This window comes from Cyprinodon tularosa, unplaced genomic scaffold, assembly GCF_016077235.1.
Source record: "Cyprinodon tularosa strain WSP-4 unplaced genomic scaffold, ASM1607723v1 ctg510, whole genome shotgun sequence".
NCBI lineage: Eukaryota > Metazoa > Chordata > Actinopteri > Cyprinodontiformes > Cyprinodontidae > Cyprinodon > Cyprinodon tularosa.
The window spans coordinates 167,501-193,767 of NW_024039242.1; the positions used below are offsets into that span (position 1 = coordinate 167,501).

The following is a 26,267-nucleotide window of genomic DNA, read 5'->3' on the forward strand; positions in this document are numbered from 1 at the left end:
CCTCTCTGTTGGCACCCCTTGTCCCCACAGGTTTCCAGCGGTAAACAGATATTTACAAAATAATCCCGGGTCTGCTTAATTAGCAACCTTTCCCTAGTGTCAAGTCCTGCTCCTTGGGGGTCAAACCAAAGCAGAAAAGACAATTAGGACCCCCGATCTCCTCAGATCTCCTCTCTTTGCACCCCAGCCTCTAAGCAGGGTCTTGTATTGTGAGGTACAAGAGTGTGTTTATGTTTGAATTTACATCCAGGTTATTATTGCTATTTGTAAAGTATAAAAGGTGCTCTTCATAACACCTGAACTGTGTATGCTAAATGCAGATGGGGATTCCCCTTATTGTAAAGAGTGCCAATAAAGGCATTTCCTACATTAAGAGTTGTCAGGACAACGTGATGAAAGCTACTTTTTACATTAGTATTTCGCAAATTCAGAAGAAGCTCATTAAAATGGTGGAATCTACAGCATTGCTTGGTTAATTTGCATATAGCATGAATATATATTTATTTTTTAGTTTCTTTGTGATCTAATTTTTTTCACTATTTATGTTTTTTTTATGGTTTGAAATGGAAAAAGAAAAATCAGCTATAATCTACTTAAAAATAAGGTTGCGACTATAAGTGAGATTTTAGATTAGCCTGTGAATAAAAAGTGACAATATTTGCAGAATGATTTGTTTTTACTGACATCCAGGTTTCTTTGTGGTCTGACATGGTTAAGACTGCACTGTTTTTCTCTAACTTTACAGGGTGAACTTTATTTGAATTCCTCAATAAATAGAGAAAGGCGGGATGCAGGATATTGGTATTGTGGCTAATATGCTGATGTTTTATAACTCAGCGGTCAGATGGCGACATTTTTTCCCTAGACCTTCTTACAGAAACTATGCAGTTTTCTCCCTCCTAGGTTGCAGATAGCAGCTTGTCTTTTTTCTGAAACCTTATAAAAAAACATCAACATTTTTACTTCGGCGTCTGTCCTGTGGCAGACTCATGAATGTGACCCTTTGGCACCGCAGGTATAATCCTTTGTCACAATCCTTATAATGGTGGAATTTCCCATATTTAGTTTTAAAGCAAGTCCCGTCTGATGTTATCATGTATCCTTAATAGCAACCATTGAACATAAAATAAAATAAAAACATTTGTATATTCTTAAATAGAGCCAGTGGTTTCAGTCCAACTAAAAAAGTGCATCAAAATGTTGCTTTTTACACTTTTAGTCTGAGAAACATGTGAATTAATTAATCTCTTTTTTTCTTTAATAGACAGAAAGAGAGACTTGCTGGTCACTAGTCTGATCCAACCAATAAGCAAATCGGTAGACGCCTGATTGTAGCCTCTCTAGGAACAGCATCTTCGGGATAAGATGATGAGGCACAGTTATTCAAACATTTACAAGCTAAATTGTATTAAATCAGATTTCTGTCCCTTATGACTCCCTATCAACAACAAACCAAGGCGAAACAGACCACCAGCTGAGTAAAAGTCATTGGTTTGCTCCACTTATTCTCATATTTCCACCAAATATTTGCAAAATGTTCCATAGCGCCTGACCAGAACACACAGAAGTTGTTTATTTGTTTCTGTTGCTCCACATTAACGTAACATTGTTCATATTATATTCATGTTAAACCTTAAATCTATTCATGTAGGTCACTTAACTAATATTTCAGTGAGCTAGAGGTAGTCTAACCAAACAATCATCATCAGACATTTAATTTGTATTTCTCATTTGAGTTGATCTATAACATCCAACAACGAATACTCAGGTGGTTCCTTTAACCTCAGATATGCACACTCTCTCTCTACCCTGGTGGGAGTTTTGCATTGAGGGTAGAAAAGTCCCCTACCTCAACATCTCCATGGCGCTCCCACACAGCTTCCTGTCTCCTGGGGTTATTCCTCTTCCCTCTGCTCACCTGGCTTTTACCGCAATATGGGGGGGGGGGGGGGGGGGGGGCTATATGGATATTCCCTTGTTTGTCACTCCCGTCTCAGAGGCAGAAGAGGAGAGCGACAGAAGCCTTTGAGAGAGAAAATTAAAAGAAAGGGAAGAAAGGGGCGAGGGGAAGTGGAGTCGAGCTGTTTGACTTTTCAGGGGCATGGAGGAAAATTAAAGGGGTCCTGGGAATAAGAGGAAGGATTTTCATTCAAACTGACTTCCTGATGGCATCCTGTGGGCTCACACCGATCAGCTATTAGCTTTTTACACCTAAAAACCAACGTTTATCTCAATGTCCCTTTGTATTAAAATCAATATTTACTTTTGTAATATTTACACTTTATATTACTCCCGCATCTAATTTTCTTCCCTTGTTTTCATTCGTTGAACTTTCACCCTGAACAAGTATCACACTCTGTTTCAGCAAATGCATCATATAGGTTCTGTTCTAACAGGTGTGGTTCTATGTCCGTGTGTCTACAGGTCCCGCTCGGTCGGAGCTCTAAGTAGGATATGGGGCAGTAGCTGTGCCCAGAGTCGCCTCCCAGAACCGCGTGGACGTCACCGGCTCTCAACAGTCATCCAGCCATTGCGGCAGAACCCTGGGGAGGTTGTGGATCTCACCGTTGATGAGGACGGTAAATATGACTCAAGGAGGAACTTCTCACCTCTAGTTCAGCAGTGTCCAAGTGCGTCTCAGGGGACATTTGTGATCCTTGGAATCATGTTGTTCACCACCTCGGCCCCCATGTCAACAGGAGTTTAGTAATGATAGGAAATAACCCCTCTAGCCAAAAAAAAAAAATGAAGTCTTCTTGAGAAAGAACAATTTATGTTCAACCCAAAGTATTTTCCTCTACTTGCCACACGTTTTGTTTTTACGTTCTTTTTTACTTTCTGCAATTAAAAATAAAAAATTTATAGTTTTTATTCAAAATGCCTGTTCATTGAACGGCTAAATACAGCTCTTATTTTTAAATAAACGCGGACCCTTATAATTTTATATTTTTCCCCTGGTCAAACAATCAAACCCAAAAAGTTAGGAAATTTAGAGCAAATTTTGAGATCCTTTTTCTTCTGTGATCATGCACATTTTTTCATTACATGAAATACTGCCTGTTTATTTATTTTACGTTAAACCAAAACAAATCTACACAAAATGTACTTTTACATATTGTATAAAAGAAGGTTTGGACACTTAGTTCAGTGTTGCTTTGTTTCATCGGGGACAAGAAAGCTGTGCTGAACTTCCAATAACAGAAGCTTAAATATTTTTAAGATCTTTATGAAAACCACACAATTCAATATTCTTTAACTCTATACAACGAGACTTTGCTGTGTGTTGGTTTACAGTTGCTCCTCAGTAGTAGAAACAAACTTTAGGAGCCTCGCAGCACTTTCACTCGATCTGCTTTTCATATTTCCAAATTCATTTAGCCCTCCCTTTCCTGAAGCATGCAAATTCCTCAGCCTTTAGGACTTTTGTGCACACCTCTGCTCTGTGGGGATTGCATTTAAAATTGTAAAGGTAGAAAGTGGTCCACTAAGTCAGTTTAATGAATTTCTTGTTGTTGCAATAATAGGTGTTTTACTATATTCCATCACTGTTCCCTTATTTTCCGATACATAAACTCTTGGTGCCACTGTAGGAGTAAATTCTCAAAATGTTCTTTATGTTTATTGAAAAGGCAAATGCAGGTTATGGTTATGAAGTATTATGTCATCCTTTCGTAAATACAATTTGGTGAAGTGATAAATACAAACAGTGGTGAGAAGACGAGGTGTTTTTGCCTCATGATGCAAATACTTGGGGGAAGTATTCTGTCCTTTAGCATACTATATGCAGCAGTTTTCCTATCTTAATTTCTTTTCATTCCTTTTGGTACAGAATAGACAAGGGCCAAGGTGATCATCTAAATGTTTAATAACCTGGAATGAAAATACCATAATTTCACAGTATTCTCAAAAATATAGTAAGCAATGATGTATAAAACAATGAAATTGTTTCAGTTAAGAGTGCCAAAGTAAACCATACTGATGCCAAAACTATACATTGACTATTTTGGCTTAGTGGTTAAAGCATTGTGGTCTGAGAAGGTTGCAAGTAAACGATTCGAACCCCACACTGCTCCCCGGGCGCTGTATAGTGGGAGTCCGCTGCTCCTGAAGGGGATGGGTTAAATACAGAGAGTGAATTTCCCCATTTTGAGACAGTAAAGGGATTTTACGTTACATTTACATTCAAAATTATTAGATATACCAATTAAACAAAACATTTATGCTGTTGTGTTGCAAAGATTAAAGCAAAAATATAGAACAAACCCCTGTTTGATTCAGTAGTACCTTTCAAATCAGATTGCTTGTTGTGAGTAGTGATGTACTGTTTTCCATCCTGGTTTTCTTGTCTAGAAGTATGAAAACAGCCAAATTTGTCTTGTAAATGAGGGAAAGGCATAGTAGTAACAGGTGAAGGAGGGGCAGCTGTCTATGATTTCAAACAATTGGTTTTAAAGCCATATATATGTGTGTCTTTCAATTTTTAAATAGATTGAAATTGGTAAACTGTGTCATGCTAATTATGACTTTTTGTTTTTTCTTTTTTGCCCAGATCTCTCTGTGGTGCCAACAACCTCTGGCAGCATTCACACTCAGACAGTGAGGTCGTCAACTTCTTCATCATCCTCCCATCTCGCCTCTACCTCCGAGCTCAATGATGCCCCGGGCCCTTCTACCAGCTGCGCGGGTTCCGTACCTGGAAGTCTACATACACAGAGAGCAAGTGGCTCTGCTCGCACTGAGGGTACGATGACATGAGGATAGTAAAACCAGGGTTCTGCAGATCTTTAAAAAGTCTTAAAAGGGAATGAATTCATGAATCTAAAAATAAGGCTTTAATTGGCATTAAATGTCCTACATTTCAAAGGTCTTAAAAGAAAAAAACAAAACAAATAACGCTTGAAATGTTCTTAACACATAATTAGTGTGATTTTATGATTGTAATTGGTCTCAAATCTCAAAATCATAGGATACATTTATTTATTTTATATAAATTAACGAATGGTTCTCATGCTAACCTTTCATAAACATGATAGTGGAATCAACAAAACAAGGATGCGGTTGCAGACGCACGTAGTGGGGATGTGGCATCGTTGAGAACTGGCTGTCCAACCCAAGTTCTCCATCAGACTATGTGGACTAGGCTAAAACTCGGCTAAAAGGTCATGATTTATGTTAAGATGAATAGGTGAAATTGTCCGTTAGCCTACAGCTTATTTAAACACAAACATTAGTCCTAAATATAACTGACTCTAAGCTGTAGTAACCCTGAAGACCAGCTACTCTAGACTAGGTCAGATATGTTCTTACAGCGTCTGCTCTTTTTTTTTTTAACTCTTCAGTGCTAGAATAATAAATGTTTTGATGTTTTTTCCCCCCCCTTCCTCAGATGATAACAGACCAAGTTTGCCTGGTGCAGGAGGAGAAGGCTCAGGAGCAGCCATGCCCAGGTTGCCATCCTGCTGTCAGCAGCACTCTCCATGCAGCGGCCCCTCTCCTGGACACACGTCCCTCAGCCACTCCCATTCTAGCTGCTTGCAAGCGTCGTCCTCTCAGCAGACCGCCGGCTCCCAGCACAGCAATACTCACCACTTTGTCCACCATATCCATCACCCTGCACCGCAGCCACCAGGAACCCTACCCTTTCAAGAGCCGAGCTGTCCTGTGGAACGGCCCAGTGCTCTGCCTGCTCCCTGTGCTGGAGTCAACAACAGCAACGGCAGCAGCAGTAATGCAGCCCACTATCATGACCAGGTATCTAAATTTGTTGCAAAAATAAAGATTTTCTCTTTTTATGATTTTTTTATCTATTTATTGTATGATGACTTTAATCTTATCCATAATTCTGATTTAAATCAGAAAACCAGATTATTTAGAATGAACCCCCAACTCTTTTAGCAGTTCCTGCATCGTCTATACTTTGTTTCTGCAGCAAACCCTGCCAGTGGACCTGAGCAACAGCAGCATTCGAGCCAGCGGAACTGGAAGCGCTAGTTTCCATGGCAGCACGTCAGCTTTTGACCCGTGCAGCCCGGGCTCCTCTTCGCGGCCCCCTGCTTATGGTTCACATGCCAACCCTGGGCCCAGTCAGCCAGCTGTGGTGGACTCATTCAGCTCCTCCATGGTGGCTCAGCCACAGACACAACCTCAGCCCTGCAGACATTACATTCACCCTACCTGTGAGTTCAACAAACAAATAATAATGAATCCTCGACGGTAGAGAGAGTTTTTTTTGTGCTTAAGCACAGTTCCTCATATCTATGAGGGAGATGTGACACGTCCTTCCATCCTTTTTTTATCCATTCATCTTCATGTACTTTTGTTTATTGTTCAACCATGAATTTAGTAGTAAAAAATATCACAAATCCAATTTATTTTCATATAAATAATTCAGTTTTAGACTAAATTATCTATCGTTAATCAGATCAAATGTCTAATGATAAGAAACATGTCGTGCATAGTTTGTAATTTAAGGGCAAAGACCTTGCAAGTTGAATTAAAGGGTGTAAAAGCTTTGTTTCTAAGCATCAACATTGTAGTTTCCTGTTGGTTTGGATCAGATTGATACACTGATGATTTTCCCGTTTTTCTTGTCATCAAATTCCAGATGGTTCTCTAACCCGGTCGCTGCATCATCAAGCTTCCCCCGCCTGCCCTCACTCTCATGGAAACCCCCAACTCACACCTCAGCCTCCTCTGCAAGGCGAGTTTCTCATTCCCCACTCCTTCCATACACCGTTGCCATCTCACCCTCCAGGTCACTCCGTTCCCCCCGCGCCTCCCCCTCCCCTTTCGGCCCACCACCTCCCTACTTCAAGCGTCCCCCTGGCTCAGCACCTTCCTCCGGATCACCAGAGCCTGCAGCACCACATGCCACCTCTGGGTCCTTCGGTGCAAAGGATCCATCATCACGACGTGCTGCAGAGGATGGAGGTCCAGAGGAGGAGGATGATGCAGCATCCTACGTGAGTATTGCTGTCATGGACGTCTTAAGGTTGCAGATCTTTTTTGGTAAAACACATTTTGCTTTTTGTGTGCAGGCGGGCGCATGAGCGTCCACCTCCACATCCCCACAGGATGCACCCCAACTACGGCCATGGACACCACATCCACGTGCCACAGACTATGTCTTCCCATCCCCGCCAGCCCGAGCAAAGAACAACATGGTTTGTTTTCAGGTTTAATTCCACCATAATCTCATTATGTAGATAAACCTACCTGCAGCAGTAATGAACTGATAACATTTTCCTTTTTAACAGGGAGCTTGGCATCGAGGCTGGTGTTCCCGTGGCTTCATACGCATCAGGGCACCTGCATTCTCATCTCCCCCACTACCACCCTCCCCCGAGACTGCACCACTTCCCCATCTCCTTAATGGTAGGAGAAACTTGCAAATTTAAACATTGATGATAACACATCTGGGACAAGTTCTGCTGACGCTTATAAAGTTATTTACCTAAAGAATAGTTCAGCAGCCTTTATAAATCATGTGTTAGCAATTAATAGAAGCTCACATCTCAAGTGTTTGCTCAGGTTCCTCGCCTACCAACTAACATGTTTAGTTGGTACTTTTTTGATTTGATTCATTAGTTTTGATAAGCAGGCATCTATTTTGCTTAATAGCTTCACTAAATAACTTCAGAATCCGTTTCAGTTCATTTTTAAATCATAGTTACACTTTAAACAGTTCTGCTAAAAAAATATGATTTTAACATCAAGTAATTGGAACTATAAAAAAAAAAACAAGAACAATACAGGATGCTGATGAAGGTTCTCAGTCATCCAGGTCATAGTCATTCCGTAAAAATTCAAAAAATATCCACTGGACTTCAAATCTTGAAAACCAAGTCCAGTGGATATTTTTTGAATTTTTACGGAACAATACAGGATGATAATGAGGTCTTTCCTCGTTATTCAGACCCTTTTTAAGTTCATTTTGTTTTTGTAGTAGTTCTTCATATTGGACCTCCTTTGTTTTTACAGCACACTACTGGCATTTCTGAAGTGACCTACCCGCACATTAGGTACATCTCATCTAGAATGACTGGCTTTGGAAGAACCTACGAGGTGAGAACAGCACCCGTTTGTTCCTAAAGGAAAAAGGGGCAAAACTCTGCTGCAAACACACAGTGCTGCAGCCATCGCTGCACTCTGTACCATCAATACTATCAATATACCACCTGTAATTACTGAGATTCAGCCCCAACATGTGTTGTTCATCTGTTTTCACCAATATACAGGAAAAATAAATGATTACAGCTTAGTGGTATGCCATGTGGTGGAGGAACGTGGTCCAATTTTTTATTTTTTTTTTCATTTTTATTTTGTTTAACCTTCCTGCCAGTACGTAGGTATAGACTTTCAGTTTTATGAAGCAGACCCCAAAAGACTGATTGCACTCAAGTAGAAGTGATGATCAGCCTCAATGGACAAGTTTATATCTTTAATAGTTCATATAAAAGGAAAAATAACATGAGATTTTTTTTTTTTTTTCATTATTGGAGTAACTTTTTAAGAGATAATATGATGAAGCTTTGTACATTTAAAACTAATGTAGGGGAGGCAAAGGGAATGAATCTTAAGTTTCGTGATCAGTTTCCAGTCTCCAACTTCTATAAAATAACTTATACAATTTAAGCCAGTTTTAATTTCTTTTATAGAGCTACTGTATCATATGAGGTCGTGCAAGGACAAATGTTTTTCTAGCCTTTCTTTTTTTTAGACGTCTAACTTATTGATTTTGAAGTTGGGATAATATGGCACAGTGGGTAATATAGAGCAGGGTCTCCCTTTTGGAGTTAATATTGTAAACTGTCTTAAGCATTTTAATAAGAATTTAGTGGGGCTATTAATACCAAAACAATCATCTTTGGATGTATCTTTTTCTGTATTCCCCAGGCAGATCTTTAATTTATCTGTAAGATTTTGAGAATCCATGATGGCCAGAGTTTAAAACTTTATGGAAAAAAACAAGTTTCTTTCTTTGTTCTCTATTATTCCGTATTTCATCTCACTGCCTGAATGAGCCACATTTTTGTCTCAACTTGTCAGAAAATGCAAAGGTTTCCTTTGAAATGGACTCCTTATTTCTTGCATCAGACCTCAGTGGTACTTAAAATGGTTAACTTTAATTCTTCTTTCCTCTGTACTGTCCCAGTTCATCTTTACTTTAGATAAATTCATAGTACCTGTGTGAGCATTAAAAGGACTAAATAGGATATAAAGCCTCTGTCACACCTTGACCAGCATATGCCTGACGTACAAAGAATCTGGCAAAAACACTGGCATACGTTTGATACTGTAAGTTATGGGTACGTTTTGTATAAGCGTATGCTCATTTGTGCCGCACAAGTTACAGGTAAGTTATCTGATCGTTGACACAAGTTATGGTGTCTAGCTTATCCAAGCTATGGCGTCTAGCTTATCCAAAACCTTTGAGTAACTTGTGAATAACTAATGCGTAACTTATCAAGAACTTATCTCCAAAGCATATCAACGTATTTGACGTGTTCCAGATGACCGCTGGACGTGTTTCTAACTTACATTTACTGTATAATGGCGTAATGGCAGCGTTTTTGGTATAAAAGGGGGCTAACAGGAGGAAACCGTCAGTACTCCACTAGATTTCATCACCATCATAGGGTGAGCGAGAAGGTGAGTGCGATGGATCCTTCCTGCATTCACGGCTACAGCCACGACCAACAAACTTCCTAGTAGACATGATGCTGAATTTGCTGCGACTGCAAACCTTCTTTTTTTTTTTTTGGTCGGCAGTAAACAGCAGCCAGGTTAATACAGCGATCAAAGAAATGTTTTTATGTAGACCGGGCGCTTCCGGGTGCCTCGCTGCCCCCCTCAGGACACTGGCTTGTGACTTTTTAATGGGCATTATGCTGCCTTGCGTTATGCATAAGTTAGGCTGTCGTTGGACATAAGTTCTGGACTCTTTATGTATAATCTACGTATACGCCCAAACTTGAAAAAATACATAGAAAGTTCAGTGTATGCCAGCGTTTTAGAAGATTCTGGGATATCAGGCATAAGCTGGTTAAATCGTCAAGGTGTGACAGGGGGCTTAACAGATAGAAATGATATTTGGTACATGGACTTTAGAAATAATGATCGTTATGAGGAAATACCAAAGATAGAAGGAACAAATTGAAATTCTGATCAGAATACTAAAACCAAAAGGCCTAATAAAAATATTTTTAGTTAGAAATTTTAAGTTAATATAAACATCTCATTAAATAATTCTTTACCGCTGTAAGAAAACAAAGATGATAAAAAATGCCTTAAAGTCATACTAAACATAATTAAGCTAAATGAGGTTCATGATTTAAAAAAAATCCTGATTTTTATGTAATTGAATGTAAGTCTTGCTGTTCTACTGCTTGGCTATACATTGCCATTCACACACTTTACCACTGATCCAGGAAGAGTTGACCTTGAGTTTAAATGTGAACAATTTGTCGGTCTGACGTGAGGATTTTCAAATGTTTTTCTGGGTGTCTTCTTCAGGACCTGCTGCATTTAGAGGAACGACTTGGGACTGTGAATCGAGGAGCCTCTCAGGGAACCATAGAGAGGTGCACCTACCCACACAAGTACAAGAAGGTAAAGCCTGCTTGGAGTGATTGGAACTGTCTCACAATTTCTGCACATTTTTGGACATACATTTGCATGTCTGTTGAAGCTTATTCTGGGACAGAGCGGCCTGATGCTTTAGAAAACACTGTAGTGTCTTTTACCTGAGATTGTATCCGTGAAGATATGTTTGGGGGGGGGGGGGGGGTTCCTTAGAGGTTTTTAAATTGTACCTAAACAAGCAATCTAACACCCTGCCACCCAATACAGAAGGTGTTGGAGAGAGACATTGACCAACAGTTAACCCCTGAAGCTTGGGCATCTATTGGGAAAAATATGCACGCAACCCCAGAATCGGTGAGAATCAAAACGAACAAATCGATTTGGAGACATGTCTCTGCTCACATGTACATTAGATATTACTGTTGTCCTTGGGGGCTGGGAAATTTGGCTTTTTTTTTTCATTTGGATTAATTTGACTTGAGACTAAAGATAGAAATTTTTCTTTTCTGTTTTGGACAAAATGACCATTCCCTCTGTTCCCAAATTTTAAGTTTATTTTGTTGAAATACCAAAGTTACCTTTATGGGGCTCAAGTCATTCATTTTAATCTCATATTAGGGGTTTAGTTGAGCAGTTTAAGTGATTTGTTAAGATGATTCGCTTGGTTGACTGATTCTACCTTTTGATATTCATGTCTCCAAATGTTTGTCCCCGCCAGAGAAAGCTGCACGGCAAGCAAGACGAAGATGAAGGGGCAGATGAAGACACAGAGGAGAAGTGTACCATCTGCCTGTCAATACTGGAGGAGGGGGAGGATGTCAGGTAAAACTCTCCTGGGTGTTTGGATGCATGTTTTTCACAGCTTTAAATGTGTTCAATTATGCATTTGGGGGAAGTATCTGTGAGCCCGCAACACAGGTGGGAAGACAGGTGCAGATATTCCAGGTTCCCAGCGTCTAGCGGGATTTAATTTTTCCTTTAAAAACAACCCAGAGGAGTTGTGGTAATCAGCAGAAAAGTCCCAGAGTGCTGTAAAATTACTGGCCTCATGGAGTTGTTTTTTGGCACGCACTCAGGTTTTTCCAGGAGGAGATGGTGCCCTCTGGTGTTATAAAGGCAGTTGTGTTTTATTTGGAAGTTTTGTACCATTTAGTTTGTTTCATATTTTATTTTGTTATTTTTATCTTTGCATTTTACTCCCTGTAACTGCTACTAAGACCTGAACTTATTGTTCTTACATGCAGATACAATGCAAAGTGGATTTTATGTATAAAAACACCTTGTGATTACATTTAAATAGCTAAATATCACTTTATATATATATATATATATGTATGTATATATATATATATATATATATATATATATATATATATATATATATATATATATATATATATATATATATATATATATATATATATATATATATATATATATATATACACCGTAAATTCTCTAATATTGGCCTGTATTCCATTAGCGGCCGGGACTCTAACATTGGCCGGTCTCGCTGTCAGAGGAGGGAAATAATGGCCGGTCTCTAATACAGGCCGGGGCTATAAACGTTTTTTCTGGGCATACCACAACATTATACTTGTGGTAGTAACATACAAGTACCACAGCCCTGCGCTGCTGGACGACAGGCCCTGACTGCTGCCCGTCTGCGCGAGGAAGAGAACAGACACGCAGCAGAACATGAGGAGGAGCGCGAGTGATGAGGAGATTAAAGGGAGAGATGAAGAGGAGGAGGAAACTGAGGAGGAGGATTAAACAGAATTGGAGGATTTTTTTTTTCTTTTTTACTTCAAACCAAGCGAACATGGTAACTGTACTTTTTCAATAAATGAACCTAGTGTTTTATAGGTTCAAATAGACACAAAATCTCATTTTTATTCATTCCACTGGTAGTCTGTTTTGCTCAAATAGCAATAGAGGCCTGTCTCTAATTCTGGCCTCTTTCCAATAAAGGCCTGGACCGCGATGCACTTGAGTGAAATAAAGGCCCGGGCCTATATTAGAGGATTTACGGTATATATATATGATTTATACGCTTTTGTTTAATGACTAATTATTAATGACAAGCTATGATATATATATATATATACACTCCAACTGCTCGTTAATACTTAATCTCTAAGCAGCCAATCACATGGTGGCAACTCAGTGCATTTAGGCATGTAGACATGGTCCAGACAATCTCCTGCAGTTCAAACCGAGCATCAGTATGGGGAAGAAAGGTGATTTGAGTGACTTTGAATGTGGCATGATTGTTGGTGCCAGAAGGGCTGGTCTGAGTATTTCAGAAACTGCTGATCTACTGGGATTTTCACGCACAACCATCTCTAGGGTTTACAGAGAATGGTCTGAAAAAGAAAAAACCAGTGAGCGGCAGTTCTGTGGGCGGAAATGCCTTGTTGATGCCAGAGGTCAGAGGAGAATGGCCAGACTGGTTCGAGCTGATAGAAGGGCAACAGTGACTCAAATAACCACCCGTTACAACCAAGGTGGGCAGAAGAGCATCTCTGAACGCACAGTACGTGGAACTTTGAGGCAGATGGGCTACAGCAGCAGAAGACCACACCGGGTGCCACTCCTTTCAGCTAAGAACAGGAAACTGAGGCTACAATTTGCACAAGCTCATGGAAATTGGACAATAGAAGATTGGAAAAACGTTGCCTGGTCTGATGAGTCTCGATTTCTGCTGCGACATTCGGATGGTAGGGTCAGAATTTGGCGTCTACAACATGAAAGCATGGATCCATCCTGCCTTGTATCAACGGTTCAGGCTGGTGGTGGTGGTGTCATGGTGTGGGGAATATTTTCTTGGCACTCTTTGGGCCCCTTGGTACCAATTGAGCATCGTTGCAACGCCACAGCCTACCTGAGTATTGTTGCTGACCATCCCCATCCCTTTATGACCACAATGTACCCAACTTCTGATGGCTACTTTCAGCAGGATAATGCGCCATGTCATAAAGCTGGAATCATCTCAGACTGGTTTCTTGAACATGACAATGAGTTCACTGTACTCAAATGGCCTCCACAGTCACCAGATCTCAATCCAATAGAGCATCTTTGGGATGTGGTGAAACGAGAGATTCGCATCATGGATGTGCAGCCGACAAATCTGCGGCAACTGTGTGATGCCATCATGTCAATATGGACCAAACTCCCTGAGGAATGCTTCCAGCACCTTGTTGAATCTATGCCACCAAGAATTGAGGCAGTTCTGAAGGCAAAAGGGGGTCCAACCCGTTACTAGCACGGGGTACCTAATAAAGTGGCCGGTGAGTGTATATATATATTTAAAGAAAAGATTGAAAACAAAATTGATAAAGATAATGATTTTCGTCATCATCAGTTGTTTATTTTACTTATGTGAAATCCAGATTTTTGACTGCTGGAGATAGGCACCAGCACCCCTCGCGACCCCAATTGGTACAAGCGTGTAGGATAATGGATGGATGGATGAAATCCAGATTTTTTTCAACTTAATATTTTATTAAGTTTTTAATGATGATAACTATAGCAGTTAATTGAGGCACCTGTTACCCAATCTTTAAGATGTGTGATATTATTTTTCCAGTTATTCTAAACCTAATCTATGCCAACTATTATTGGTTTATTACTAAATAGCTCCACAAAACCTTGCTAGTATTAGCATTGTAATGTTAGCATTCCACTTACTTTTGCTTTTTTTAATTTCAGGATAGCATATAAGCCAAACGACGCTAACATCAGCATGTTAATATTTCTGTTGATGGTTTTTTTTTTTTTAGCTCAGGATAGCATATAAGCTTCATAATCCTAATATTAGCATGTTAATGTTAGCATTTTATCTTTGATTATTTTAGCTTGGGTTGGTGAATAAGCTTAACAATGCTAATGTTAGCATGTTAACATTTCTGTTACTGTTGTTCCTTTAGGCTCAGAATAGTATAACAAAGCTAGCATTAGCATCTTAAAAACTTGTTTATGTTGGCATCTGAAGCAAATGGTGCTATAGAAGCTGCTGTTAGAATAGGGTCCCAATAGTAGATGATAACTTTCTAGTGTTTGTAATATTTTAGTAGCATTAGTATTTTAGCAAACCAAAGCATGTTTAGCTAATATATAATTTACTGTAATACCCCTTTCACAATGGAGGAAAAACCCATTTAAAGCTGGGAACAATTTGCCTGGGCTCTGATCCGCATGCTTTGAGAACACCAGAGCCAGTTTTACCCGCTAAATTACGTGACACCATTAAACACAACGTACGGACGTCAACACACCGCTCCAGTTGCTTCTGATCTAATAAGCCGAAACAACCCTGTTTACATTTGATAAACATGGAGAAGCACTGGTAGGGGGATTTAGAGGGACAAAAGAGAGAAACAGTAAAGCACACTGACTATACCCTGGCTTCCGTATATGTTGATCTCCATTGTTTACTTTCCTGAATTCTGTCACACTGACATCATCAATGCTCACCCAGCATGATGGTGTCACCAGAAACGCAGCTGCAGGGGGACTAGGGCCACGCAGCTTGCCAGCAAGGGGTTAGATCCAGCTTGTTTTACCAGTGGGAAGGGATCTAAATGCTGATTGTCAGCGGATAAATCGATGTTGAAAAACCCGGGTTAATGCGCTATTTTCAGTGGGAAAGATGTTTCATAGACTAAACCTGCCTTCAACTATCACTGTTTAGGAAATGTTATGATACTACAAGGCTCTAAAATTGATATCCATGTGTTTTTCCTCCAGGCGCCTGCCATGCATGCACCTCTTCCATCAGCTGTGTGTGGATCAGTGGCTCCTCACCAATAAAAAGTGCCCCATCTGCAGAGTGGACATTGAGGCCCAGCTTTCTGCCGAGAGTTGATGCTGTTTTCCCCCTACAACAACTTTTGTTTGTTTGGAATTTATTTTCAGATCATATTAACTTTCTCTTCAGTACTGCAGTCAACCAAAGATGGCATGAATTACCTGCGCAGCTCAACTACGAGCAAAAAAAGAAAAAAAGAATAGACAACAAAAAAAAAAAAAAGCATCGAGCCTGGAGTGCCAGCTCTCACATAGTAGAACAACTAGATTTCTTCACTTTGAATTTAAGATTTTATTGTATTTATGAAGCTTTTATGTAGCTTTTGATTGTTTCCTCAAGTGTCATTTCCGTTTTGTTTCTCTGCATGTTTCCTTGCAATGCATTTCTTTGCACATTTAACGTGGGCTTACACAGCCTAGTGATTTGCAGGTGAGGGGCGCTGCTCTAGTAAAGATGCATTTCCGCAAACCTAATGCCTTGCTTTACTAGAATAGAATGTCAACCTTCAGTTGAAAAAACATTGCAGGATTCATCTTACCAGTCATTGTATTGATTAGTTTATGTTTAGCAGATGTGGGTTGTTAGTGAAAGATGTTTTTTGTTTTTTAAGTAAATCAAGACATTCCTCACAAAGGAAATACGTTAACAGATCAGCTGCTGTATTAGTGCACACCCAGTATTTCAAGAGTGGAAATTGACTCCATGGTTCACCTCATTCCCAGGATATGCACATGCTTTATTACAATAAAAACACCCTCCTGCACCTTCATTCAACGACGGCACCGTTATCATCATTATCATCATCATCATCCCGTGTATTTTAGGGAGCAAGGAAAAGAATGTCACATCCCTCTCTTGACTGTTGTTTCCAAACTGAGCGTTTGTCGGGAACTGCTGTGAATCTTTTTTTTTTCTCTTTTCTTTCGGGGTTCTACCCACAGACAGACGTGCAAAGCCTAACTAAGGTTTTTTTTTTTTTTTTGTGAGATAATCTCAGGCCTACATGTGTTGAAGAGATTTGAAAAATGGTGATCATGCTGTTAAATTGATAGTGGCAGTGGCGATGACTTTTTGATCTCCTGTGTGCGTGCGTGTGCGTTCAGAGGGGAAAAACACAGCTCAAGTTTAGATTTACCGTTTGTTCTCGCACTTCTGATTTAGCCACCATCCCTTTTTGTCTCTCTGTAGTTGAGCAGCATTGTTAATCTTGGATGCTGCAGAAAGAGGAAGGAAAAACAACAAAAACACTAATACTGTTGACTAACTCACTCGCATAGACTTGCACAAGAGAGAAAACGGTAGATTAGTTGTGAACCTGACTGCGCTGAGGCCATGTGTTTCCACTCCAATAATAAGAAAGAAAAAAAAAAAGGAAAAAATGTTTTAAATTGAGTGTTGAAATGCAGTACTTAAAGCAGGTATCCATGCATTCATTGACTTAAAGGCACCAGGATCATAATATTATGTGGGATTTATATTAGTTTTGAAAATAATATTAATAAACTTGGATAACTCTTGTTGAGTCCTTTGATTGGTGTCTTTTTTATTTTTAAGATTTACATGATTGAATGAATGTCATAGATTTTTCTGGAAATGTTTTAAGTTAAGCAATTAACTTTAGGGACAATGTTTGTCCTTTGGTTTCACCTCTTATTTTCCTGGGACCATGACTGTAAAGCTTACCATTTTCTTCATCTAAATATCTCGTAAAGTAATGTAAACACATCAGCTAAAAACATTTTACACAGAATAGAAAGTTTGCTGCTAACAATTTCATAGAGGCACATTTTGAACTAGATTATTAATGAGGTGCTTATTTCATGTTTTAAAAAACAAACTCGATATTATATTTAGTGATTTATTTCTAGTGTTCACATTCTGTTTTCAGAAAATATTTATAATGCATACGATCAACCACAGAAATTTAAAGATGACCCTAACAATATAGATCATATAATATAATTGAAAGCTGAGTGGATAACTGAGAAAAAACGGTGCACAAGCGAAGTATGATTTAATGTTAAGACAAAGATGAGGGTAAACCAGTTGATCTTTACCAGAACTACAGCATCACAGATGCTTTATTCTATCTAAAACAAAATAACGTCTTGCAAAGTATTGAGTTCATATTCTGCAATAGCTTATTTTTGTTGGCTGAAATGTTTATTTCTGAAAGACCTTAGACAAAAATAGTCAATATTCTATTTATCTTTAAGGTAAAGGTCTTTTAATGAGCTGTTAGCTATAACTATCAATTATCACATTTAATGAGCCATGCCTGTAAAAGTAGATGATTACTTGGAGGAAAATTAGATTTTTTCCCCCCTTCCAACAAGATTCTTATTTTGGGGTGCAAAGAGTTAACCTTGCACTGCATGTTGGATTGTGTCAGTTCTGAGTTTCGACTGAACAAAAAAAAAAAACTTTATAACTAGTTATAACCCATTCTGCAAATTATAAGAAAGTTTGATTAATTGGAACCACAATACAAGTCAACTTTTTTTTGTGTGTGTGTGAATATTTGATGGGCAGTAACTATATAGATTTACTAACAGTTGAGTAACTTTTCGAAGAAAAGATACTTTTAGGAGTAGTAGAGTTTACTGCACAATTTTTTTTACTTCTACTTGAGTAATATCTTAAAATATCTCTAGCCTTACTTGAGTAAAATGTTTGGCTGCTCCACCAATCATAACTCTACAATATCTTTTTTTTTAAGTTCTCTAAACAAAGGCACACTATTAATGTTTATGATGAGCTGAGTTTTTTTCTGTACGCAAGCTTACTTGATCCTACCAAGTCAAGCTAATATACAATAAGGAGGGAATTTTATTTACAAAGTACTAGTTTTAGTTTTTTCCTTCGGAAGACTTTTGTTTATTTTTGATCTAGTCTTTTAATTGTAATTTAGTCACAACTACATTTTTTTTTATCTGTATTACATGACTTTAAATATCAGATGTTATGAGTTAGTCAGTACGTAAGTGGCCTTTTTAACAAATACTTTTTTAACTTTTACCCAGTGGTGGAAAGTAGCAAAGTAAATTTTCTTGATTACAGTACTTAAGTACTTTTTTGAATATCTTGAGTAATTTTTTTTTTTTTTTACTACATTTCAAAGTCAAATATTGTACTTTCTACTCCACGTCATTTCTAGAAGCTGTTACTTTGTCCTTCAAACTCAGCTTAGCTTTATAATCTGCTCTTGCTCTTTTCTTTTTTGAAATGCAATTCCAACATGGCAGATGGCGGCCATTAGGACTGAATCATGACACCACTGTTTTAGAGATTTTGCACGACATTCCAAAAATTGTGAGAAACTCAGGGCAGATATTATTAGTAGTTTATAATTAAGGTGTTAGTTTTTGCCATGTGATCAAGTTGTTCAGTAGGATGAGTTCTCAAAGCAGATTCTAGTTTCTTTTTGGTAATAGGTTCAACCTTAAACCTCTATTAGATATTGAAAGTGTGAAGAGAATCAAGACCATACCGTTTTTTTTCCCTTTGGTTTGTTCTAAATAAATAATGCAAATAGCTTTCCTTATTTTTTGTGGCATTTTTATGCTGAAGTTCTTTATAGATGGTGTAGAATTTGTAGCAAAGGTTCTACGCATCAATACATCAGTTTCTGAAAGTAACCAAAGATTTTTAAAATTTCTCTGAAAATTATACAGAAATGTGTTGATAAAAGAAAAAAGAATTCGTAATTTTAATGCTTAAGTATTTTAAAAAGTGAGTACTTCAATAATACTTGTAGTCGAGTAAGAGGAGTTGTGGCCTGGTGGCTATGGCATAGGGCTTAAAATCCTGAGGTTGTGAGTTTAATCCCGCCACGGCCACTCTGGCTCCCTGAGCAAGACCCTTAGCCCCACACTGCTTCCTGGGCGCCGCACAATGGCAGCCCACTGCTCCTGGGTTTAATGCAGAGAAGTAATTTCTGTTTGGGATTATTAAAGTATAAAAAAAAAAAAAAAACAAGCATCAAGCACACCTGTTGAGTACTTTGTCCACCAATGCTTTTACTTGAATAAGGTCTACTTTTTACTCTTTGGGTAAAACTATTAAGTTGTGTTACTCTAGAGTACAGTCTTTGGGTACCCTAACCCCCTCTGTTGAATATTCTGTCTGTTACCAACATTTCAGATTAATACATTGAAATAAATTCATTAAAGATGCAGAGAGGGAGAAAAAAATCTTAAAGAGTAAGAATTTATAAAAATGTACTTTTACATGAAAAGATAATTTTGAACCACTGAGCAAGAAACTGCATTCTGGCTTTCTTTTGATGTTTTGTGTGGTCCAAGAGTGCTCCACAGGGAACCCAAGTAGCACACATGAATATTTGTATGATCGGCCACTTAAAACACATATCCTGGTAGAGGGTATCAAAGACAATGTTTACTAATGTTTAATTAAATAAAAGCCAGGTAGCTTTTTGAATTTAAGCACTAAAATTAACATATTTAATTATCCTCCAGTTTACCAAGATGCTTGTATTGACTGATTTTCAGCTTCAAATGGATGTGAATTCAAACTGGCATTCTGTCTAATGGCTGGCAGAGGGCGATATTTTCTGAAGCTGCTGGTCTCAATGTCTTACTTGATGTACAACAATGTTTATATGGAGTTAAAGTTGATGTAGAAAAAAAAATCTGTGATAAGAGTCAGAAAAGCATTAACTGATGACTGATTAATACTTAACTACTAGTATAAATAGAACAAGGATCTTAAGACCAAACTATATTTATTGATGCAGTTTTAAGAAAGGAGTCCCGGCAGCTTTTACAGGCTACAGCATAATGTGGTCATCTGATTAAAACAAACTAAGGAATGTTTGTACGAGTGAAAATAAAAAAAGTGCAGAAACACAAACCTAAAACAGCTTAACAAAACATTAAAATCCTTTCACCCAAGTCTGTGATAACTGATGCTGTAGCAGAGCTGGACATACAATAAAACAATTGTTTTTAAGAAGCACAACCGAGAAAAAAAGATCTACAAAACAAACATCCTCCAAGTTAAAAACGAAGAAATCCTTTTAACTTCTACCCACCAACAGGTGCACTCCTACATATGAACACATATACAGATTAATATCTAGGAAAAAAAGCATTTTGTTTTAATTTCTTGTAAACATGTGATTCCCCTCAGTAACTAGGTGACTTTATTGCTTTTGCTCATCAAAATATCTACTTAATTGACAAAAGCTTTGTCTGCTTTGAACGTGAGATGCCTTCTGTGTCCAAGGTACCTGTACCAATAAAGTGCTAATACACCACAGACTTCACGCTCAGGTTACAGTTTACATGAAACATACTGGTGCCATTAAAGAACAAAAACATCATGATAGTGAGGAAAGATCTTCACCTAATACCCCACCTCACTGCAATGCCCTAAGAAGTGAAAGAAAAAAGAAAAAGAAAGAAAACAGCGAAAAAAAACATTTACTTTGGTATTTTAATTTCTTAAAATCATTACTCAGCATTATGATTCTTTGTCTGTTCCTGCAGTTAAATGTCTCCATTATAATAAATATTCCTGTTAAACTTAATCTCAGTTTCCTTCAACTGATAAAACCTTCATCTAAAAGCAAAATAGAAATAATAGAAGAAAAAAAAGAGTGAAAAATCACAGCCTGGTCCCAGAGATTTAGCCGATATCTTTTGAATGCTTCAAAACGCTGCAGCACTAATCCTCTACAAGATATGATAAGGTGAGTAAAAGGAAAATACAGAGATCAATAAATACAATAAATAGTTTGTTCAGTACTCAGAGGGGACAGACCCCTAGGCCCAGCAGTCTTTTTGTCTTTGGAGAATATTAAGCCCGACAGGACAGTTGTTTGGTCTGATGGTGTAACAGAGTTACATTCATAAAATGTAAGGCAGTAGTGGAAGAAGAGTCTTGCAGTGTTTTCCCTCCCCGACTGTAGGCTCTGTGCCATCCTCGGAGCCAGGGGCCACCAGGGGCCAACAGAGACGCAGGCAGGTGCATTGTCTTGTGCTGAAATGCCAGCAGCTCCTAGATCTTGGTCACGTAGTTGTTAGGGAAAAGTCCCTGCTTCCCACGAAGTCGTCCTGTCCACCATCCGGAGGCGTCTGCTCAGACATGATCAGATTGCAGAAACATGAGGAGGTGACAGAGCGGAAAGAAAAGGAACATTAAAAAAAAAAAAAAAGTACCCTCTTTGATGATGTCAATCACGTCGTCTGTGTTGAAGCTTAGCTCATCTGTATCCTGAGCGTCGTAAGCGTACAGAGCTCTGCACTGGGGCACCTGGGGTTTTGGTTTGGGTGCAGGCTTTGGCCGCCCCCCTCCTGGTGGAGGCCTGTGGGCTGATGGTCTGTGGGCCCTGGTATAAGAAAAGAGGAGAAATCCAAGTCTGCAGTCAGGAGAGGATATTTCTTGAAATATTTAAAGCCTATATGATGCAGTGACTTGGGTCAGACGACAGCTGCATGTAAACATCTGAGCATCCTCAGCAACTCTTACCCCCTTTCTGATAAAACAAATGTCTAAGATGTCTAGAGGCATAAAGTTAAATATTAAACTTTTCTCCACCATTTTAGGGGAGTTCAGCTTTTATTTTTCAGCCCTAATTTTTTACAAACACACACAGATTCGGTGCTGTTTCCTAATGAGCCACACGGTGGCCCTCTAACACATGCTCTGGTTTTCCCTGCACAGTGAAATCTAGCCGTGGAGGAGCTATAGAGAATCAGTGAAACAGAAAAACAGCTATTTTAAATGTAACATTTAGATCAAGCAAGTTGAAATCCCATTTGAGAGGCATTTTTAAGTGCATATTTTAAATTTTATAATTAAAGAGGAATTGTGAATTGCATTTATTAATCCCTTATTAAACAGTTGGATTTGTAAATGAAGATTTAAAAAAGCACAGTTCATAAATCTGATTATAAACACCTTTCCTAAACACACTTCTAAAAATAAAATTCATATTTTCATTTCCATTTTCTTTTTGATTTATCCACTCCATTAAGCTTTTCCGTGACCCTTCTGGTCCCAGAACGCACAGGAAAACGGCTAAACCAATCAGTTGCTCCTCAGATTTAACCAGCTTGTTTTCTTTAATCAGTAGAATTATTATTCCCTCGATCGGTGGAGCAGCCAAACATTTTACTCAAGTAAGAGTAAGGATATTTTAAGGTATTACTCAAATAGAAGTAAAAAGTATTAGGCAGTGAAACTACTCCATATAGAATACAATCTCCCTATGTCCTCCATACCTAACAGATTTTTTAGTAAAGAAAAGAAAATGAGGCAATGATCCAGAAACATTAAACTGTTAACAGTATCCAAAACATGAAACAGAAGACTGAATATTAATCATTTTCCAAAAACATAAAAAATAGCAAACCCTGAGATAAAAAAATAAATAAAAACAAACACAAAAACAAATACACACATACAAAAAAAACAAATAATTTGTACACATCAAGCAGTATAATTGATTGAGATCGATCAAGTAAATAAGCACTGACAATTCTCTCGGGGACATTTTTGTTTCTAAAACATCTTAAATGGCCAACATAATAAGTGGTAATATATATATTTTTTTAAACCATGTTATAATGCTTTCCTTTCATCAGAATCACCCCAAGATTGGTATTTTGCTTGATTCTTTCATAACGGTGTAATTAATTAATTCTTCTCCCTAAACAGGAGCTCCCCTTCCTGTCAAAGAAAATGGGGCCATCACCATTTTAACTCCCTCCAGGAAGCTCCTCCACTAAACAACATGCTAACTTTCTTATCTCTTATTGATATAAGGTATAGTGCTGACATTACTGCCCGGGGTTGACATGATGTGGTTCTTTTAGCATCTAATCTGTACAGTGACAGCAACTGCAATAATTTTTTTTGGCTGCGAGAGGTCTCAGACTTTGTCCACCCTGACTGAAGAAGAGACTAATTGGCATACAATTTTTTGGTGTAGTTTCTTTAAATGCAAATGAGGTACTTCATACCCTGCCCCCTACAAAAGTAGAGTGTTCCACCCCTCCCTGTAGGGCCATATTTGTAGTTTGATTGCAAAGGTTTAACAATCCGAACTGTTCAGCCTTTGATGTTTAAGCCAGAGTCTGACCAAGAGTGAGAGAAAAATGAAAGAAAAATATAATTTGAAACGATCACTACTGTATGTTTTAACTTTGTAATAGAAATAAAAAAAAATATTCTTTAACAATAGCAGAGAAATGCAGGTGACAGCAGTAAGTAGAATACAATTATTAAAGAAAATTCCGTTTTTTAACACTTTTAGCCCATTTTCTGTAGTGTCCAGGATGAAATCGAATGATCGACACCAAAATGTTGACAATTGGTCCTGTCTCTGCTATTTGGCTCATGCAGAATCCCCCCCTGGCTGCTTCAGAACGGCTTCCATAGTGCATGTCCGATGATGTCCTTAAAACAACCTTAAACGTTCTTTTTTTAAAAATATGCTACTCACCGGGTCGTCAGCGCTGTTCAATGACGTTCCAAAAAAAGTTTCGTAAAGAAAAAACATTCCTGTAGTGTTTTATTTAGCATTTTGTAAATCCCATTGAGTTCTGTTGGAATAGTCAATATCCCTCCGCCACCGGAAACGGAAATGGGGCCTGTTTACGCTTAGTTGTAGTCTTTTCGCAAGGCCCAAGTGTTTCTGCTTCACTCTGTGTACTCCGACGTCGAGTTGCTAACGTCTCTGTTAAACACTTTAAAAAACTCTGAAAATGGAATACGAAAGGTGGATTCTTGAGGAGGACATATTGGACTTTGAGTTGTAAGGTAGAGGATACCGTCGCCAACTAGTGGTCTGGAGTGTGCAACGCTTCAGATTCGAACGGGAAGCGGAAGTTTATAAGCGGTTGTGATGTATCGGAAAAAATAGTTCTGGGATTTACAAAATGCTAAATAAAACAAGACAGGAACGGTTTTTCTTCACGAAACTTTTTTTGGAACGTCATTGAACAGCGCTGACGACCCGGTGAGTAGCATATTTTAAAAAAAGAAAGTTTAAGGTTGTTTTAAGGACATTATCGGACATGCACAATGGAAGCCATTCTGAAGCAGCCAGGGGGGGATTCTGCATGAGCCAAAAAGCAGAGACAGGACCAATTGTCAAAATTTTGGTGTCGATCATTCGATTTCATCCTGGACACTACAGAAAATGGGCTAAAAGTGTTAAAAACCGGAATTTTCCTTTAAAGCCGTCTGTCCTTTAGCCACTAGGGGCGCTGGACTTGTAACTTCCAAGTTTAGTACACCTGAAAGGAACTGATAACACTGCACTGTTGCAAAATTAAACAGCCTTAGTGCGTAAGCACTGATACGCACACAATGCTGCAACCAACCTGAAAACTTATCTCATATATCTGTTATCAAGCTAATACTTGGGTTAAAAGTTGCAAAGAATTGGTTTAATGTTACTGACACAATTATAACACAAACTACATGTCTGATGGCTTTTCAACTATAAAAACTACCACAACATGAAACTAAATCTTCTTATCGACTCAAAGGATGCTCATTCGTCTCCAACAGGTCTTTATTTTTGTCCGTCGGTCCATACAGTGACGACAAAGATTCTTAATTCTTATACGTGTGTTTTATACACACCCCAACATAGTTAAGTGCTAGCACCATGAAGCTGCATGTGTTTGGATCATGTCTTCCCATGACAAAAATAACACATTGCAAAAACAGTGTAATATTGCTTATCAAACCTCACAGTAGGATTATGTCATTGAGGAGCTAAACGGGAGCAAACATCACGAACATCACCAGAATGCTGCACTATGTTATATCAACATATCTATAATAAAGCTTCTTCCCATTTTAACGCTATCTGCAGCTCACTGCTTAACTGTCTCCATTGTTTCTGTAGACAGAAGATCCTGACGTCTCAGACAGATTAAGACTTTTAGCTAATAATCCTACTGGTCAAGGTTGCTGAATGTCTCTTCTCCTAATGTGATTCATGCAAACAAAGGGTACTTTTTGCACTGATGTAGGTAAATTCCCATGAAAAATGTAATTTAACCAGTCACTTCTAAAGAGTTCCTATGATAGTGTACTGACTTATGTTGGTTAATACACCAAACAACAGGGCATTTGGATGTATCTGCTTGTTGATTAGGCATCCCTTAACTTGAACAAGAAAAATTCTGTGAGAAAAAGAAAAGGTGGATTCACTCAATAAGTTAGCCGGAAGTCTGTGACCTTGTTTAGCACTTCAACAGCAAATACTGCAAAAAGCATAGATAAAAAAAAGGTGATATAGAGTTATGAGAACTCTATGGATTGAAAGGCATCTAGCAACCCAAAACCTGGAGACCAACTTAAACTTCTCTGGACTTGTAGAAAGCTTGCGTACACAATAAAAAAGAGGATTTTTGATATGTCCCCTTTAAATTAGATTGGTAATCATCCCATATATTAAGGGAGGTCTGATCAAATCCCTGAATCAGAAAATGAAATGACATTAAATCAAACTACAGACTCATATTTTGAGGAGATATTAGGGCGTTAGATTTTTCTCTCTTCTATTCTAAACCACCACCAAAAACACTGCAAACACTCCAACTCACATTCCTCCGTTTGGTGCTGGCCGTCCACCTCCAGAGCTACAAGAGAACGAATCAGCCAGATTATGTCAGATTAAAGACACAACAGCAGAGGTATCAAAGTGTCAAAATATGGTGCTCATCCCTAACTTTGGGGTTCCCAGAAACTTTTCAGGATGAGGACCCCACTCTCTAGACTTTAGACTGATTTTTGACCCCCCCGTCAAAGAAAGACTAATGCAATTCCATCTGTGAAGTGAGCTTGGAACATGTATGAAATACTGCATGTTAAAACAATAATTCAAGGA

General features: G+C 38.4%; 2 protein-coding genes across 5 annotated transcripts in view; one reads left to right on the forward strand and one right to left on the reverse strand.

Annotated features, from left to right (window-relative positions):
- Positions 1-16,911, forward strand: part of rnf111 (ring finger protein 111) — a 33,713-nt gene extending 16,802 nt beyond the window's left edge. Inside the window, exons 4-15 of one of the 2 annotated variants that reach the window (XM_038303477.1) lie at positions 2,425-2,579; positions 4,550-4,741; positions 5,387-5,751; positions 5,930-6,176; positions 6,605-6,962; positions 7,038-7,163; positions 7,257-7,374; positions 7,981-8,064; positions 10,516-10,611; positions 10,852-10,938; positions 11,303-11,406; positions 15,334-16,911. In XM_038303477.1, coding sequence (XP_038159405.1) covers positions 2,425-2,579; positions 4,550-4,741; positions 5,387-5,751; positions 5,930-6,176; positions 6,605-6,962; positions 7,038-7,163; positions 7,257-7,374; positions 7,981-8,064; positions 10,516-10,611; positions 10,852-10,938; positions 11,303-11,406; positions 15,334-15,451 — 2,050 coding nt within the window. In that variant the 3' untranslated portion in view covers positions 15,452-16,911. The remainder of the gene's footprint in view (positions 1-2,424; positions 2,580-4,549; positions 4,742-5,386; positions 5,752-5,929; positions 6,177-6,604; positions 6,963-7,037; positions 7,164-7,256; positions 7,375-7,980; positions 8,065-10,515; positions 10,612-10,851; positions 10,939-11,302; positions 11,407-15,333) is intronic. The other variant, XM_038303478.1, reaches the window with a different exon arrangement.
- A 3,210-nt stretch (positions 16,912-20,121) lies between these two features.
- myo1ea (myosin IEa) overlaps positions 20,122-26,267 on the reverse strand; it is a 66,548-nt gene continuing 60,402 nt past the window's right edge. The window contains exons 27-30 of one of the 3 annotated variants that reach the window (XM_038303487.1): positions 25,984-26,019; positions 21,577-21,746; positions 21,387-21,492; positions 20,122-21,354 (exon numbers count right to left, since the gene is read on the reverse strand). In XM_038303487.1, coding sequence (XP_038159415.1) covers positions 21,416-21,492; positions 21,577-21,746; positions 25,984-26,019 — 283 coding nt within the window. In that variant the 3' untranslated portion in view covers positions 20,122-21,354; positions 21,387-21,415. Of the gene's footprint in view, positions 21,493-21,576; positions 21,747-25,983; positions 26,020-26,267 lie in introns of all 3 variants that reach the window. The other 2 variants (XM_038303486.1, XM_038303488.1) reach the window with 2 other exon arrangements.